Source organism: Populus alba, chromosome 10 (genome assembly GCF_005239225.2).
Source record: "Populus alba chromosome 10, ASM523922v2, whole genome shotgun sequence".
Lineage (NCBI taxonomy): Eukaryota > Viridiplantae > Streptophyta > Magnoliopsida > Malpighiales > Salicaceae > Populus > Populus alba.
Window position 1 is genome coordinate 15037043 of NC_133293.1, and position 16665 is coordinate 15053707.

Below are 16665 nucleotides of genomic sequence, written 5' to 3' on the forward strand. Positions count from 1 at the left end.
CAATCCATCATCAAGACACTCTACTCGGAAACAAAACATATCGATAACATTACACTTTCCACTACAAAATGCTATATGCGTTAGTGGCTGAGCGGAAAGTGTGGTTATTATGATTATATATATAAGATGAAAGATGTGAGAAAGTTCGAAAAATAAATATGAAATATTAATAATTTAATAGTTTTTCAATATAAATACTTTCTTATGAAAAATTACACCCAACCTGGTCTTATTGAAAAAAAAAATGAATATTTTTTTCACTTGATGTTAAAATTTTGTTTTTTCATATATTTTTAAAACAAATTAAGTCAGATTTAAGTTTCTGACATGAGAAATATTTGTTATTTTGAGAAAAAAATATTTGGAAAAACGGTCGAACTTTTCATGTTACCGTGTGAACGAGCCCTTTCTTTTTCCAAGGGCATTGCCACGTGACCCGTCTCACCATTTCCCCCCTCTCTTCCCTGTATAAGCACTCCCTCTCCCTTTCCGAAATTCCTGTAATAATATTCCACTTCAAATCAGCGATCTTTACGAGGCCAAAAACAAGAGTTGTAGATTCCATTTCTAGTTAGTCATATCCCATCTTTAACATTTTGATTCTATTTCGTGTTTCTTTCGTGTTTCCTTTATCATTTAATTACAAGCACTCCTCGTTTACATCGAAAATGCGTTTCAACACTACGTTTTGTTCTTCGCCACATCATTTCAAAGGTTTACTTAGTTCAAATTCGTGCTCGTTTGGACTAAAGGAGATCCAAAAAGTGTTGTTTGGCGATTGAAGAGATTCTGAATATGAACGACATTTCGTCTTTATATTTTTCTCTCACTTGTTAAGGATCTGTTTGTCAGGTTCGGTGTGGTGGATACTGGTTTAACGTTAGATACGCATTTTATAATGCATGGATTTACCGTTTGTTCTTTTGTTGTTGTAATTGGCAACATCATTAAAGTGCAATTAAAAACACATTGCTTCCTTCTGTTATATTCCTGTAAACTGAGGGATATGTTTATTGTTTGATAACAACAGGCCAGTCTGGTGTTTTGTACACTATGGCGACAGGACAACTCTTCTCTCGAACAACACAAGCTTTGTTTTACAATTATAAGCAGCTGCCTATTCAACGCATGCTTGATTTTGATTTTCTCTGTGGTATGTTCTTTTTTTATTATTAATTTTTATCAAGAGAGGGAGGGTTATTGAATTGGATCTTTTCTTCTTATTATTTCTTGGATTATTGAGCGCGTTGGATGTGATTTTTTATTATTCATTTATCGTTTGTTGTGTTTACAGGGAGGGAATTACCTTCTGTAGCTGGAATTATTAACCCTAGCGCTGAGGGGTTTCAGAAACTCTTTTTCGGTCAAGACGAAATTGCAATCCCTGTGCATTCGACGTACGCTTTGATTTTCTTTTCTCTGTTTTTTCATTCCTTTCACTTGTTCTGGAATGGTTGCTAGGTAGTTGTGATTAGAAAACAGTTCATCTGATTCATTTTGATGAGGTCTAGTGGTTTATATGATACTAGATCATGATTATTATTTAGATTACATTTAGCTTGTATTATATTTCTCTCTTCTGTATGACGGTTCATTAGAACGTCAAAATTGACCACAAGACTTTAGTCTAGGTCTGACTCAAATTTGATTACATGATTAGTTGCTGAATATGGATCAGGGAGTGTTGACTTTGGGGTCTTAAACAATTGTTGATGAAGGTAAAAGTCAAACATTGACACTGCAAGAGTCAAATGACTTTGGTTGACTGTCTTGCAAGCTATATACTGACAAATTCCTATATACTGACAAATTCAAAGCCAAATATGTATATTTCCGTATGTTATCTGCTCAGTGATCAATATAATTTATCTTTCTTGTACATATTTTAAAAATTTGCTACTTTTTAAATACTGAACATTTATTTTTTCTGGGGTTTATTTTATCATATTTGGTTCGTTATTTTTGTTTACAGTGTTGAGGCAGCTTGCACTGCTCACCCAACTGCTGATGTGTTTATCAACTTTGCATCATTCAGAAGGTTTATTTTTGTTTACTTAGAACCATCATAGGTTGGATGTTTTTGTTTGTACTGTGTAATCATTTTCTGTTTACTTGGTTGCAATGCGGCTGCTTCATCCATGGCTGCTCTGAAGCAGCCAACTGTTCGAGTTGTGGCTATCATAGCTGAGGGTGTTCCTCAGGCAGACACCAAGCAATTGATTGCATATGCTCGGGCTAACAATAAGGTGAGAGCAAAGGATGCAATTTTATTTGAATTGTACTGATCTTTGGGTCCATGAGCATTCATTACCTGGTTGGCTTATGTTTGTGCTAATTTTAGCGCTGCTGGTGTTCTAGGTTGTCATTGGTCCAGCCACTGTTGGAGGCATTCAAGCTGGAGCATTCAAGATAGGTGAAACTTCTGGAACACTTGATAACATAATTGCTTGCAAGCTTTACCGGCCTGGATCTGTTGGATTTGTCTCCAAATCTGTACGTCTTCCTTCCATTTCTCCTCTTTCTTCATAGCATGTTTATCAATAAAAGCTCAGGTCACATCTGGCCATTATACATGCATGACATGGAATTTATCAAAGATAAAAGAGCTGTAATTCCACAATTGAAAGGAATGTCATTCTAATTGTTTTGGGTAGACTTGCCAAGTGATGGTGTTTTGGTCTATCAATCTCCTCTCACTATCATTGCTGTGTATGTTAAAAGTTCTGAGAATAATGCTTCTTTTCCTACTGCAGGTGGCATGTCTAATGAGCTGTATAACGCCATTGCTCGTGTAACTGATGGAATTTATGAAGGTAATTACACATGCTAGCTACTTTGTTTGGGTTTGTTTTTATGGATTTTCTAATACATGAAGATTTGAATTGGAGTTAAGCATTATTTTTTAAAATCCTTTAGGTATTGCAATTGGAGGAGATGTGTTCCCAGGATCTACTCTTTCTGATCATGTTCTGCGGTTCAACAACATCCCACAGGTATATCATTGATCCTATTTACTTACATTTAAGCAATAGTGCGTTCTTCTAGTTTCTCTCTTGTTGACAAAGCTGGCAAGTATCCAGTGCTAATTTTTACATTCATAAAATTAAAGTCTGCTTAGTACTTTGTTTAATGGGAGATTTGTACCACGCAATTTTGCCCATGCAACTCTCTGCTTTGACCATCAACTAAGATTTAGCATATCTACAGTTTGTACTGCTGCTTGTTATCATCTTGGGTTCCTTTTTCTCTTATTTGATCTTCTGATCTTACACAGGTTAAAATGATGGTTGTACTTGGGGAACTTGGTGGACGAGATGAGTATTCTCTAGTTGAAGCCCTAAAACAGGGAAAGGTAAACAAACCAGTGGTTGCTTGGGTCAGTGGAACTTGTGCACGACTCTTTAAATCAAAAGTACAATTTGGTCACGCTGTAAGTGGTTGCTCAACTATATTGCACTTATCTATTTTAAATAGCAGCTGCCATTGCAGAACAAGAGGGACTTTTTTTAATCTCCCTTGTGACATTGTACATCAGGGTGCTAAAAGTGGGGGTGAGATGGAATCCGCTCAAGCAAAAAATCAAGCACTAAAAGATGCCGGAGCTGTTGTTCCCAATTCATATGAAGCTTTTGAGACTGCAATAAGGAAACATTTGAGAAACTGGTTAGTTTATGTGTCCTCGAGTAACTCTCCAAACTTGGTTAAAGAAGAGAACTTTCCAAACCAGAAAAGGTACACTCAAGTTTACCAAATGTGCTTGACCTGCTTTAAGAATGTTACCTGGTTATTTCCTCCTAGGTTGACGAAGGAAAGATCACACCTGTAAAGGAGTTTACGCCTCCACAAATCCCTGAAGATCTTAACATTGCAATCAAGAGCGGAAAAGTCCGGGCACCAACCCATATTATTTCTACCATCTCTGATGAAAGAGGTACTTTTAACCAATGCTTCCTGAGTTACTATTAAGGTGCTAGTTGGTTTAAATGTTTATTGCTGGACTCTTTTTTAATCCAATTTTGCAGGTGAGGAACCGTGCTATGCTGGCATGCCAATGTCTTCCATTGTTGAACAGGGTTATGGTGTGGGTGATGTCATCTCTCTTTTATGGTTCAAGCGCAGCCTTCCACGTTACTGTACCCATTTTATGGAGGTATGTTTCTCATAATTTTTGAATTGTATGACCTTCCTTTACATTTTTAACTGGTCACGTTGAGCTTTAAGCTCAATGTAGCTCTTCTTGCCTTGTTTCATTATCATTTAGGATTTAACATGCATTTAGAAGCAGTAGTTGGTCTAGCTGCTTCATTCACTGATACATATGACCTCAATCAGATATGCATCATGTTGTGTGCTGACCATGGTCCCTGTGTGGCTGTGTCTCTGGTGCTCACAACACTATAGTAACAGCAAGGGCAGGAAAGGACCTAGTTTCCAGCTTTGTCTCAGGTACACTATGGCCATGAGATTATTATTTTTTAGTTTCTTTGTTGAAATGTCTCCTATTGAATTGCTGGTAAGGGTTTCTGAGAGCATAAAGCAGAAGGAAAACTGAATCATAATCTCCTGAGACAGGCTTGCTCACAATTGGTCCCCGGTTTGGAGGCGCCATTGATGATGCTACTCGGTACTTCAAGGATGCTTATGACAAGGTAAAGTTTAATAAATTTTGAAAGTACATTAGAAATTGGCCTCCAATGTAGCTGATAGTTTGTAGAGACAGATTAATTTGTGTGCCATGTCTTGTCAGGGTCTAACACCCTACGAGTTTGTTGAAGGCATGAAAAAGAAGGGGATTCGTGTTCCAGGTATCGGGCACAGGTACAAAATTTTTCCAGAATTACACTGCTTAAATGCTTTATTGGTTTCCATTGCTAATCTGAGGGATGGAGTTCTTATTATCTCTCTTTGGAAAAAGGATCAAGAGAGGGGACAACAGGGATAAAAGAGTAGAGCTTCTACAACGGTTTGCTCGCACACATTTCCCTTCTGTTAAGTAAATGGAATATGCTGTTCAAGTCGAAACCTACACTCTTTCAAAGGCCAATAACTTGGTCCTTAACATCGATGGCGCGATAGGGTCCCTTTTCTCGGATCTCCTTGCAGGTAGCAGAATGTTCACTAAACCAGAGATTGATGAGATTGTTGGGATTCGCTATTTGAACACGTTCCATTGGTTTGATTGGGTGAGTTGGATTCCAATTCAAAATTTTCTTGTCACATCCTTTTAGACTTTCTTATGCTTCTCGTTAGGTTACAGCAACCCTTGATATTGACACATTGTCGGTGAGATTACGGACATGATTAGCTCTTTAATTACAGTGCTTCTAAAAGCCGAGCTCCTTTTAGTCCCGTCGTAGAATTAAATGGTTGTCTGGCCTCTTGAAGGATATGACTTAATTGTGACAAAAGAGGGCACAGTGTTTGTGTTTGGGGTGTCTAGTTGCAGTAGCAAATGCCTGGCCATTGTAACAAAAAAGTTTCAGTGGTGGGTCAAGGGACCCCCCAGCAAGGATGAGTGGCATAGACCACCGTGTTCCACTGCAAATATGTGCTACTATAAGCCACATAAATGCTGCATCTGATCCTACAATTGATTTTTGTTTCAGGCACACCTTCGACCAGAAGAGACTGAAACAACCTCTATACCGTCACCCAAGGGAGGATGTTCTCTACACCAAGTGAGAGAATTACAGATAGCAGGTGCAATGCTTACCTGCTCTGCACAAGCCTTTTCTTTTTCAAATTTCTTGAGTCTGCAATTTGCTGAAATGCCTGTTCAGTTGCTAGATTAGTGTTGCACTGCAGCTAGGTGAAGCGTGCCATTGTATACAAAGTAGACTCTTATCATTTATCAAACAGATGTTTCTATAAGGCCTGAGCTTTGGGTTTCGAGAAGGAATAATAACAGAGTTACTGGGATTTAGGAGCAAAGAATACAGCTAACCATCACCCTAATGTTTGGTCACCTTCTCTTGTTGTGGGATGCTAAAAAAGGAAATGAAATTAGGGTTTTTTTTTTTTTTTTAGCTTCCGGTAACTATAGCTATGGAGCATTGTTTCTTTTATTTTTCTTCTCATTTGCTCAGAGAAAGATTGAAGCACTGTGAGGAATTATTACACGAATAGGATCATGCGGATCAAACAAATCAGACAGTTTGGGCCACACGAACCCGTCCGTGCAATAATTTCACACCTTTATGTTAATCAAAGATGCTTTGGATATCTTTCAAATGCTCTGCGTGTTTTTATGTCAGCATCATAATTCTGGTGGTCAATTCTTGCTTCAAAGTTAAAATAAAAAAACGATGGGAGCGGTGTAACTGTAACCAAATTAAAGGACAAAAAATGTTATTGAATAGTCTTATAATCTCTCACGTGGACAGGAAAATGAGATTGGTCATGAAGGGAATATATCACATGGGCTGGGAACTTGGTTGTCTCCTGCCCTTAGCTAATAAAGTAAAAAAAAAATGGTGGCGTCCTGATTGCCTTGCTTTCTTGCTCCATTTTGTGAGGGTTTATTCTACGCATTGTGAGGATCTCTGCATTGGGTTCTGGAATAAACCCCAGAAAATAAAACAAAACATTTGAAGACCTTTCGTCTTGAGAAAAAGAAAGAATGTGAAGCCAGGAAATCACAGCGATTATGATCTCTTTTAATATTATACTCATATATCTACGAGCAACTGATGAGTGTTTAAGCCTTGTTTGTGTGGGTTGGAGGTTGTATAATTTTTTTTTAATATTTTTTAGTTGTTTTGATGTATTGATATTAAAAATAAATAGAAAAAAATAAAAAATATATTTTATTTTAATATATATCTTTTTTTAAAAAAACAATTTTTATTATAATCCCAAAAAACCCATGCGAGAGGCAGTGAATAATTTTATATACTCAAAATGAACATTGCAGACCCAGGACATCGGAGATCGCGTCAAAGATTATGGACTCTTGACGTTGTACATGGGATCAAGAAACATGCTACAGATAAGATTTATTAATACTAATTGTGTTTAAGGATATGTTTTTTTTTTACTTTACGTCAGTCATGTATATATTTTTATGGTTAACTTTTTATATAAAAACTGATTTTTTTTTAAGAAAAAGACATAACAATCGAGAGTTTGTTGGTAATTTTTTTTATCCTTAGAAATTATTAAATAAAATAAAATTAAATCTTAATGATAAATAAACATGTTCAGTTAACTATTTAAAAAAGAGAGAGGAAGAAATAGCCATGTCTGCTACCTATTTTAGGTCTTAACAATAGGTTGAGGTCATGGGCATGAATATGTTACAAGAACTTCATGGGCGTTTTGATTTCGAGTGTTTATGATTGGGTGAAATGTATTTTTTAAAATAATATATTTAACATCAATGTATAAAGCTATAGAGAATATTAAAAAAATCAATTTAATATCTTATTCAAGTTAAAATAAAAAAAATAATCAATTTAAAAAACAAGTTTAAAGGCATCTAAGCACAAAAAACATAAACTCCGTCGAACACCCCCACGGTAAGAAAAGAAAAAGACAGCGCTCGGGTCGCAGCTTCCCAAAACCCCCCTCTTGTATCAAGAGGTCCTGTTGTAGCATCCCGTATCTTTCTTTTCTCTCGACTCTTTCATCCCCACAAGTAAAAAAAAATTCCATCACACCATACAATAATATTATTAAAATAAAAAAGGAGAAAAGAAACAACAAAAGGACGCAGTGAATCTTTCTCGTTAATGTTACTTTTCGGTTTTATTAATGGTCTCTGTATCATCTTCAGATTAGCTGCTGCTGGACATAGGGGACGACTAATAAAGTACTCCTCTAGCCAAGCCTCTGAATGTTTTGGCACTAACGAGATTTCATTCCCTCAAATTCATTTCTGTCTGGCAAACGAAACTCTCTTTCTCCTGCAAATTCACAAAACAAAAACCTTCTTGTTTTGATTTCCTTCCCATTTCCCAAAGGCGACGATATAAAAGACAAAACTCAAAAATCTCCCCACTACGCTATACTGTACTAGCTGCAATCCAACACAAGATCTGAATCTTTTTTTTCGGTCACTCTCCACCACTAAATATATTTGGTTAAACCAGAGCAACCAAAATCTTAGTTGAAGAAAAAGAAAAAGAAATGGCATCACAATCACAAAGGCAAAGCAATCAGCCGGCCCATAATCAAGCTCAGTCTTCGGGTACCAGTAACATGAGGCAACACCATCACCCCACAGAATCAGTAAGCAAAGCAATTGCACAATACACAGTCGATGCACAACTCCATGCAGTTTTTGAACAATCTGGTGGCACTGGTAAGTCATTTGATTACTCAAAGTCTGTTAGAACTCCTAACCAGTCAGTACCTGAAGAACAAATCACAGCGTATTTGTCAAAAATTCAAAGAGGTGGTCATATTCAGCCATTTGGGTGCATGATTGCTGCAGATGAACAGTCTTTTAGGGTCATTGCGTATAGCGAAAACGCCAAAGATATGCTTGGTTTAACTCCACAATCAGTCCATTCTTTAGAGAAACAAGAAATTCTCTTTGTTGGGGCTGATGTAAGGATTCTTTTTAGGCCTTCCAGCGCCGTTTTGCTTGAAAAAGCATTTGGTGCAAGGGAAATAACATTGTTGAATCCAATTTGGATTCATTCCAAGAATTCCGGGAAGCCCTTTTACGCAATTTTGCATAGGATTGATGTTGGTATTGTTATTGATTTAGAGCCTGCTAGGACCGAAGACCCTGCTTTATCTATAGCAGGGGCTGTTCAGTCTCAGAAGTTAGCAGTTCGTGCGATTTCACAATTACAATCACTTCCTGGTGGGGATATTAAGTTATTATGTGATACTGTTGTGGACAGTGTGAGAGAGCTTACCGGGTATGATAGAGTTATGGTTTATAAGTTTCATGAGGACGAGCATGGTGAGGTTGTCGCTGAGAATAAAAGGGTTGATTTGGAACCTTATATCGGTTTGCATTATCCTTCCACGGATATACCACAAGCTTCGAGGTTTTTGTTCAAGCAGAATAGGGTTAGGATGATTGTGGACTGTCATGCCATACCGGTCAGTGTTATTCAGGATGAGGGGCTTATGCAGCCTTTATGCTTGGTTGGTTCGACTCTTCGTGCTCCTCACGGTTGTCATGCTCAGTATATGGAGAATATGGGGTCGATTGCTTCATTGGCCATGGCTGTTATTATTTATGGAAATGATGAAGAAGCTATCGGTGGGAGGAACTCGATGAGGCTTTGGGGTTTGGTTGTTTGCCATCACACTTCTGCTAGGTGTATTCCATTTCCGCTTCGTTATGCGTGTGAGTTCTTAATGCAGGCTTTCGGGCTTCAATTGAACATGGAATTGCAGTTGGCATCGCAGTTGTTGGAGAAACATGTCTTGAGGACTCAGACTCTCTTATGTGACATGCTTCTCCGCGACTCTCCTACTGGCATTGTTACTCAAAGTCCAAGTATCATGGACCTTGTGAAGTGTGATGGGGCAGCTCTTTATTACCAGGGGCAGTATTACCCTTTAGGCGTGACCCCAACTGAAGCCCAAATAAAAGATATTGTGGAGTGGTTGCTGACCCTTCATGGAGACCCAACTGGATTAAGCACTGACAGTTTGGCTGATGCTGGGTATCCTGGGGCAGCCTTTCTCGGCGATGCAGTTTGTGGGATGGCTGTTGCTTATATTGCTGAGAGAGATTTTCTCTTTTGGTTTCGGTCTCACACTGCAAAGGAGGTCAAATGGGGTGGTGCGAAACATCACCCAGAGGACAAGGATGATGGGCAGAGGATGCATCCGCGTTCATCATTCAAGGCATTCTTAGAGGTGGTGAAGAGCCGGAGTTTACCGTGGGAGAATGCAGAAATGGATGCCATTCATTCTTTGCAGCTTATTTTGCGAGACTCATTTAGGGATGCTGAAGCAACCAATTCTAAGGCTGTTGTACATACCCAGCTCAAGGATATGGAATTGCAAGGTATGGATGAGCTCAGTTCGGTTGCAAGAGAAATGGTTAGACTAATAGAGACTGCAACTGCTCCGATATTTGCTGTAGATGTTGATGGCCGCATAAACGGGTGGAATGCAAAGGTTGCTGAGTTGACTGGACTCTCAGTTGAGGAAGCCATGGGGAAGTCTTTGGTTCACGATCTTGTTTACAAGGAATATGAAGAAATTGTTGACAAGCTTATTCATCGTGCAGTCAAAGGTACCCACTTTATATCTCACATATCTCAATGAATCTTTTTAAGTTGCATCCGAGCTTACAGGTTTGCTCCTTTACTAGAAATAAACCTTGGAAAACATACATGGTTTTATCAAAAAGCTGGAATTATAAAAGCCATGAATTGAAATGTAAAAGAATTTCAAACTTTCAAATCCTGGAATTAATTCTATGCAGTAAAAGGTTTCATCAAATTAAGAAAACAGCTGGCTCACTCAAAAGTGTCATGTACAGCAACTTGTAATAGTTTCATTTGCACAGCATGCCTGAATAGTCTCCTGATTAAATGATTTCAATGAAGTGATGTGTATAATTATTTCTTCTTGAATTCTCTCCATTGATAAGGCAAGATGAAATGTTGATGCAAAAGCACTGTTGTAACGTACAATTTCTTCAAAATCGGAGATAAATAAACAAGGGAATTAAGGGTCGTGGGCTTTTCTTAAGGAACCAGCTAGTTGGGAATTGCAATACTACAAATGGAGAACATTTTTCGTAGATATCATTCACTTGGATCTTGGGCGCCACATCTAGGTCAAAATGGCTCAGGCATTCACCACTCAATAGCCTTGCGGCTGAAGTATTCTTTGTCAAACTATCTCTTAAAGTGGATAACTGGATAGCTGCAGTCTTGTATTTAGTTATCCAGTGAGCTTAGTTCATTGTATAGCTAGCAGCTTGGGAGCAAATACCTAGCTTCCTTATTACTGTAGAATTCACAAGGACTGAGATGCATTGCTTTGCGTTCATGAGATCTAGCTTTCAAGTAAATCCCTAGGGTCCTGAATGTTGAGGCACTCCCAAGAACTGAGTTTCCATGTCTAAAGAAGATGCTGGTTGAATTACTCTAATTTCCAGGGAACTTGCACATTACATCTCATCTGTATGAAAATAGTGGTTCATGCATTTTTCTAAATCTAAAAAGTTAGTGAAGAGATCACTTCAAAATGGCTCCTTCAATTATGCTTCGAGTGTATGCTCTCCGGAAAAGAATGTGTTTGTTCCTTATATTACCTTTATCTATGCACATTTTTAGGTGTTACAGAGAGTATAACCGACGCAGAACAATGGTAGGAATTGAAGAAAGAGATAGGAAAAGGGGTAGAAATCCTAGAATCCACAAGGCAACCATTGAATTTACAAAGGGTCTTCTTTGAATCCACAAAGAAATAGGGTTCTTAAGATCCACAACAACAAACAATTATGTCAAATAGCAATTCTCAAATTCATTCCACGTTCTCCCAAACACCCTAAAGGATCTAATTAAAACAGGAAAGGCCTTAAACTCCTAATAGTACTAATTATACCTAATGTTACGTTATCAGTAAACTTCCAAGATAATAATAAAGTCTAAACTAATAAAAAATTTTAAAAAAGAAAGATAGTAGCACCAAAATGCTTGTTCCTTTGGCTGCATCAATAACCTAGAATATTTTGTGTTATTACTACAATAACTCAGTTGTGATTAAAATTTAAACAATGAAAATGCACATGCTAAGGTTTTAAATAGAAATTTGATAGATGCCTCACCACACAGTGCTAATTTGGGCAGTGCCTTGATCGATCTAATCAGCAGTTTAACCATAACAGTAGGACTAGCTTTAATATAGGTTTGAGGAACTGAAAACACATAAAACATGAAAATTTAGTTTGTTTTGGAAGGTTTTTTGGATTTTTGATATCCTATTATACCACTTATGCTTAACTAATGCAGGCGAAGAAGATAAGAACGTGGAGATAAAATTGAGGACCTTTTGCTCTGAACACCAAAAGAAGGCTGTTTTTGTGGTGGTAAATGCTTGTTCAAGCAAGGATTACATGGATAATATAGTTGGGGTTTGCTTTGTTGGTCAGGATGTTACAGGTCAAAAAGTGGTAATGGACAAATACGTCCTTATACAAGGTGATTATAAGGCTATTGTACACAGTCCCAATCCTTCGATCCCTCCGATTTTTGCTTCAGATGAGAACACATGTTGCTTGGAGTGGAACACTGCCATGGAAAAACTCACAGGATGGTCCAGGGGCGAAGTTGTTGGGAAGATGTTGGTTGGGGAGGTTTTTGGCAGTTGCTGTAGGCTCAAGGGTCCAGATGCACTGACAAAATTCATGATTGCCTTGCACAATGCAATTGGAGGGATAGATACAGACAAGTTACCCTTTTCATTCTTTGACCGGAATGAAAAAAATGTGCAAACTCTCTTGACAGCTAACAAGAGGGTTAATATGAAGGGAGATATTATTGGAGCCTTCTGCTTCTTGCAGATTGCAAGTCCTGAGTTGCAGCAAAGTTTGAAAGTTCAGAAACAGCAGGAAAAAAAAAGCTTTGCAAGGATGAAAGAGTTGGCTTACATTTGCCAGGAAATAAAAAATCCTTTAAGTGGTATACACTTTACCAACTCGCTTTTGGAGAACACAGACTTGACTGAAGATCAACAGCAGTTTCTCGAGACTAGTGCTGCATGTGAAAAACAGATATTGAAGATCATACGAGACATTGATCTTGAAAGCATTGAAAATGGGTGAGTTTTCCTTAGAGAAATTATCATAACTTAATATTGACAGTGAGGTGAGTATTTCTGCTTTGGTACCATTCTTTTGGAAATATATATATGACATGAAATCCAATAGATGATGATTATCCTTGAATGTTCAAACACTGTACTAAAGCTATCGACATATTTGTTTTGGCACTAGGTGATGTCAGTTTGATGAAGGTTCCATTCCCTTGAGTCCATTCCCTTAACAAAATAGCCTTTAAATTTGACTGTTGTGCTCTGTTTTTAGTCTCTAATACTATTGAATTTACCATCCATGGATGCCGAGATTGTAAACAATATTGATTTCTTTTCTGTAATTTTATTTTGGGTCTTTTTAGTAATTCCAGTTGATAACTTCGCTTTTGACAATCTGTATTATCTTTTTTAAGTTAATCATGTGCATTCAAGTGCATTTTCTTTAATTTTTCATCTCAATCTCCAGCATACGTACATTCCTAATTAGAGAGAATCTCCATTTGCTTTTGAATTAGTTCACTGGAGCTTGAGAAGGCTGAATTTTTACTTGGGAGTGTCATAAATGCTGTTGTTAGCCAAGCAATGCTATTGCTGAGGGAAAGAAATCTACAATTGCTTCGTGATATTCCAGAAGAAATAAAAACGCTGGCAGTTTATGGTGATCAGGCAAGAATTCAACAAGTATTGGCTGATTTCTTGTTGAATATGGTGCGTTATGCTCCATCTTCAGCAGGTTGGGTGGAGATTCATGTTTGTCCAACACTGAAGCAAATCTCTGATGGACACACTCTCGTGCATACAGAGTTCAAGTATGTTCTCCTCAACTCTCTTGCAAGTTAATGATAACAATATTTATACTGATAGAGGAAAAGCCAAAAATTTACAATGGCTGTTACTTTTTTTCTTTATTTTCTTTTGAACCCCCCTTTTGATATTCTAATAGCTGCATAATGTTTTCCTTGAGTTTAATTATAAATGCCACTTCCTTATTCAAGTATTTTTCTTTTGTGAGACTGTGATGATTTTTACAGTATCTTCTTTAGTTAAGTACACTCGAATCTTGTTTGTTCTTCCCCACTCCCCATGACCAGCCATGCATCCTAATCTGACTTCCAAGCTGTAAATCTCAACCAGAAGGTAGGTTTGAGTCAGTCAACAGGTATAGAATTAGACTTGATCTGCCATTAATCATGACAATCACCATTCCACAGAACAATAATTTTACAATGTTGCGATCCAAACTGGCTTCTTCCTTGAATCTGTCCACTATTGGTTGTGTGAATAAGGAAGGTTGATGATGCTGTAGTGAAGAGCTATCTGTGATTTCTGTTTGCTGTCGACATGATAATGTGGTTTATATGAAGTCCAATTTTCGGTGCTTCAGTTTGTACGCCTCTGTTGGATAACTGTATCTCCTCTTTTGTTGTCCATCATGTTATATACACCAAGAAAATTTAGATGATGGTTGCGAACTACATTGTGCTACTTGCTCCTTTCTTTCTCCTCCTTTGTTAAAGAACGGAAGTCTCGATAGTGCGCTTCATTACTAAATTGACTGATATTATTTATTATTATTTTCTTTTGAAGGATTGTTTGCCCTGGTGAAGGTCTTCCGCCTGAATTAGTTCAAGACATGTTCCATAGTAGTAGATGGGTTACTCAAGAGGGCCTAGGGCTCAGCATGTGCAGGAAGATCTTAAAGCTAATGAATGGTGAAGTCCAATATATCAGAGAGTCAGAAAGATGCTATTTCTTAGTTGTCCTCGAAGTACCCATGCCTCGAAAAGTTGGAAAGGGTGCTGCAGACTAGGATGCTTGGCCTGCAACATCCACTAAGGAGCTTTCTCAATTGCAAACTGACACTCGTTATGCTGCACCGTGAGGGGATGGTTCCAAAAATCCAGTTTCAAGGTTTAAGCGTGTGCCAGGGCCGCCTGATTTGGTTAGTTATCCTGAAAATACAACTGTTGCTCTGTATCCACTTACAATATGGTTTTTGCTTCTTCATCGACGCCAGTCCAGATCAATAACTTACACATGAGGTAGCTGCTTACTTTCTAGCCTGTTAATTCGAAGATCCCATCGATGTAGATAAGCCAAATTATAATGCTGTGGTATGCTGTCATTGTTATAAATAAAGAAGCATCAAAAGGATGCCATTAGATTGTTGCAGAGGCTTCCACGATAAGGCCCTCAAAGGTTGTATATATTCGCCTGCTGCAAGTATATACTGTATGTACCCTAGCTTCTGAGATCCCCGGATAACTATAACATATTTATCTGTACGAGGTTGCTCCAGCTAGAGTTAGTCTGATAATTCTTCATTTTCTCTTGTTTAATGAAATCAAATGCCCTGTTCCGGAATGTAGTTTCAGGATTTGTATTGTTTTTCCTGCCCTCCCTTGATTGAAGATTTTGGACAGCGTAAGTTTGGATCACTTGTTCTGTAATTTGGTGGTGTACGGAATGGTCGCATACATGCCTCGCAGGGGGGTTTGTGCATAAATTTCTTAATAAACAAATAGTCTAAGTTTAGATACATCGTTATTTTATTATCGATTCCTCGTGATTTATCAACCCCCCTGTTTTTCTTGAATTAATCATCGGATAACCCCAAAGGCAAGAACTCATGTTCTTGTCCCCTCTGCCTGCAGGGTTATGGATACATTGAATTACTCAGGAAAGAGGACGTCACCCATTTAAGATGTATGTGCTTAATTAACTTTTGCAATTTATTTTTATCCCAGTAAGTTTGCTTGATAACATGAGTGCTGCCAAGACGGCGAGTTCTCCACCTTGTCGAAAAGGATTCAACTCGAAGATCGAGCCATGAAAAAGTAAATTAGCACACATTATTAGGTTATCAAAAAATCAAGTACAAGTATTTAGAACTTAAAAAATTAAATTTTAATTTGGTTTTATCTAAAAATATCTAAAATAAATTCCCAGAAAACCTTAATACATATATTTTGAAGCCTAAAACACCATCTAATTAGTTTTAAAATAAAAAATAAACTGAATAGAAAACAAATTAACAAGCCTCGTTCCACTTTTTTCCAGCACGTTTAATAGATAAAACAACCTCCATTGAATTTCTTTCTCTAAAACAAACCCGTTGATATCAAGTTTAGTTATTTTGATGACTTGATAGTTTTTTTTTAATTTTATTTTTTTTTAGTTATATTCTCTTTCCTTCCTTAACATCGAAGGTCAAGGAGTGAGAAGTGAAAAATAAATGAAATTTTCAAATGAAATGTTAATAACATCGACCAAATATTTATAATTCAAAACTTCATAGATAAAATTGAGTTTTTAGCATATTTCTATAAAAATAAAAACACAAATTAATATATAAAACCATGACAATATAAATTAGAAGGAAATGAAATGTAATTATTAAAAAATAATATAAATCACATTATGGTACCTTATTTAATAGCTTAAATTATTAAGTTGAAATGGTTCTTTGACATGATGTCAGAATATTGATGATCAAGCGGTCATGAAATTAAATTTTACCAACTTTATTTATTTGATAAAATTTAAGTATAATATAATATGAGTATGTATAAATTTTAAATTTAAAAAACTTTCACTTGAAAAAATATATTAAAAAATAATATAAATTATATTTTAAAATTTTATTAAATAACTTAAATTATTAAGTTAATCAGATAAACACTAAAGCTACACTAAATCACTGCGCAATGTTAATGCTAGTAATGACACCTCTAAATTAGAAAAAGAAAAGGGCTTAAGAGGTTTAGTTTATTTGATTCCGCCTCCTGTCTCCGTCGCCCCGAAAACCACTAGCACGTGCATGCACGACCTTAATCACGCTGTGCACGTCTCATCCTTCCACTCCTTTTCATTTATTTACTTTTGTGGGCTTATCCTCTTAAATTACCCATTTTCTTTTCATTTTGT

The 16665-nt window shown here is 37.0% G+C and overlaps 1 protein-coding gene and 1 pseudogene across 1 annotated transcript; both read left to right on the forward strand.

The window, feature by feature from the left end:
• Positions 1-845: 845 nt before the first annotated feature.
• LOC118046178 (ATP-citrate synthase beta chain protein 2-like) lies at positions 846-6047 on the forward strand (annotated as a pseudogene).
• Positions 6048-7680: 1633 nt separating this feature from the next.
• LOC118046168 (phytochrome B) lies at positions 7681-14686 on the forward strand. Its single transcript, XM_035054963.2, has 4 exons — positions 7681-10207; positions 11937-12744; positions 13254-13547; positions 14326-14686. Exons 1-4 carry the CDS (start codon positions 8128-8130, stop codon positions 14546-14548), a joined length of 3405 nt encoding a protein of 1134 aa, XP_034910854.1. The 5' UTR covers positions 7681-8127; the 3' UTR covers positions 14549-14686.
• The last annotated feature ends 1979 nt before the right edge of the window (positions 14687-16665 follow it).

Bases quoted from the DNA above. Each gene is read 5' to 3' on its own strand.
- LOC118046168 (XM_035054963.2), top strand. From the start codon at position 8,128: ATGGCATCACAATCACAAAGGCAAAGCAATCAGCCGGCCCATAATCAA. The intron at 10,208-11,936 runs GTACCCACTTTA...TAACTAATGCAG, and splicing joins TATTCATCGTGCAGTCAAAG to GCGAAGAAGATAAGAACGTG. The intron at 13,548-14,325 runs GTATGTTCTCCT...TTTCTTTTGAAG, and splicing joins CTCGTGCATACAGAGTTCAA to GATTGTTTGCCCTGGTGAAG.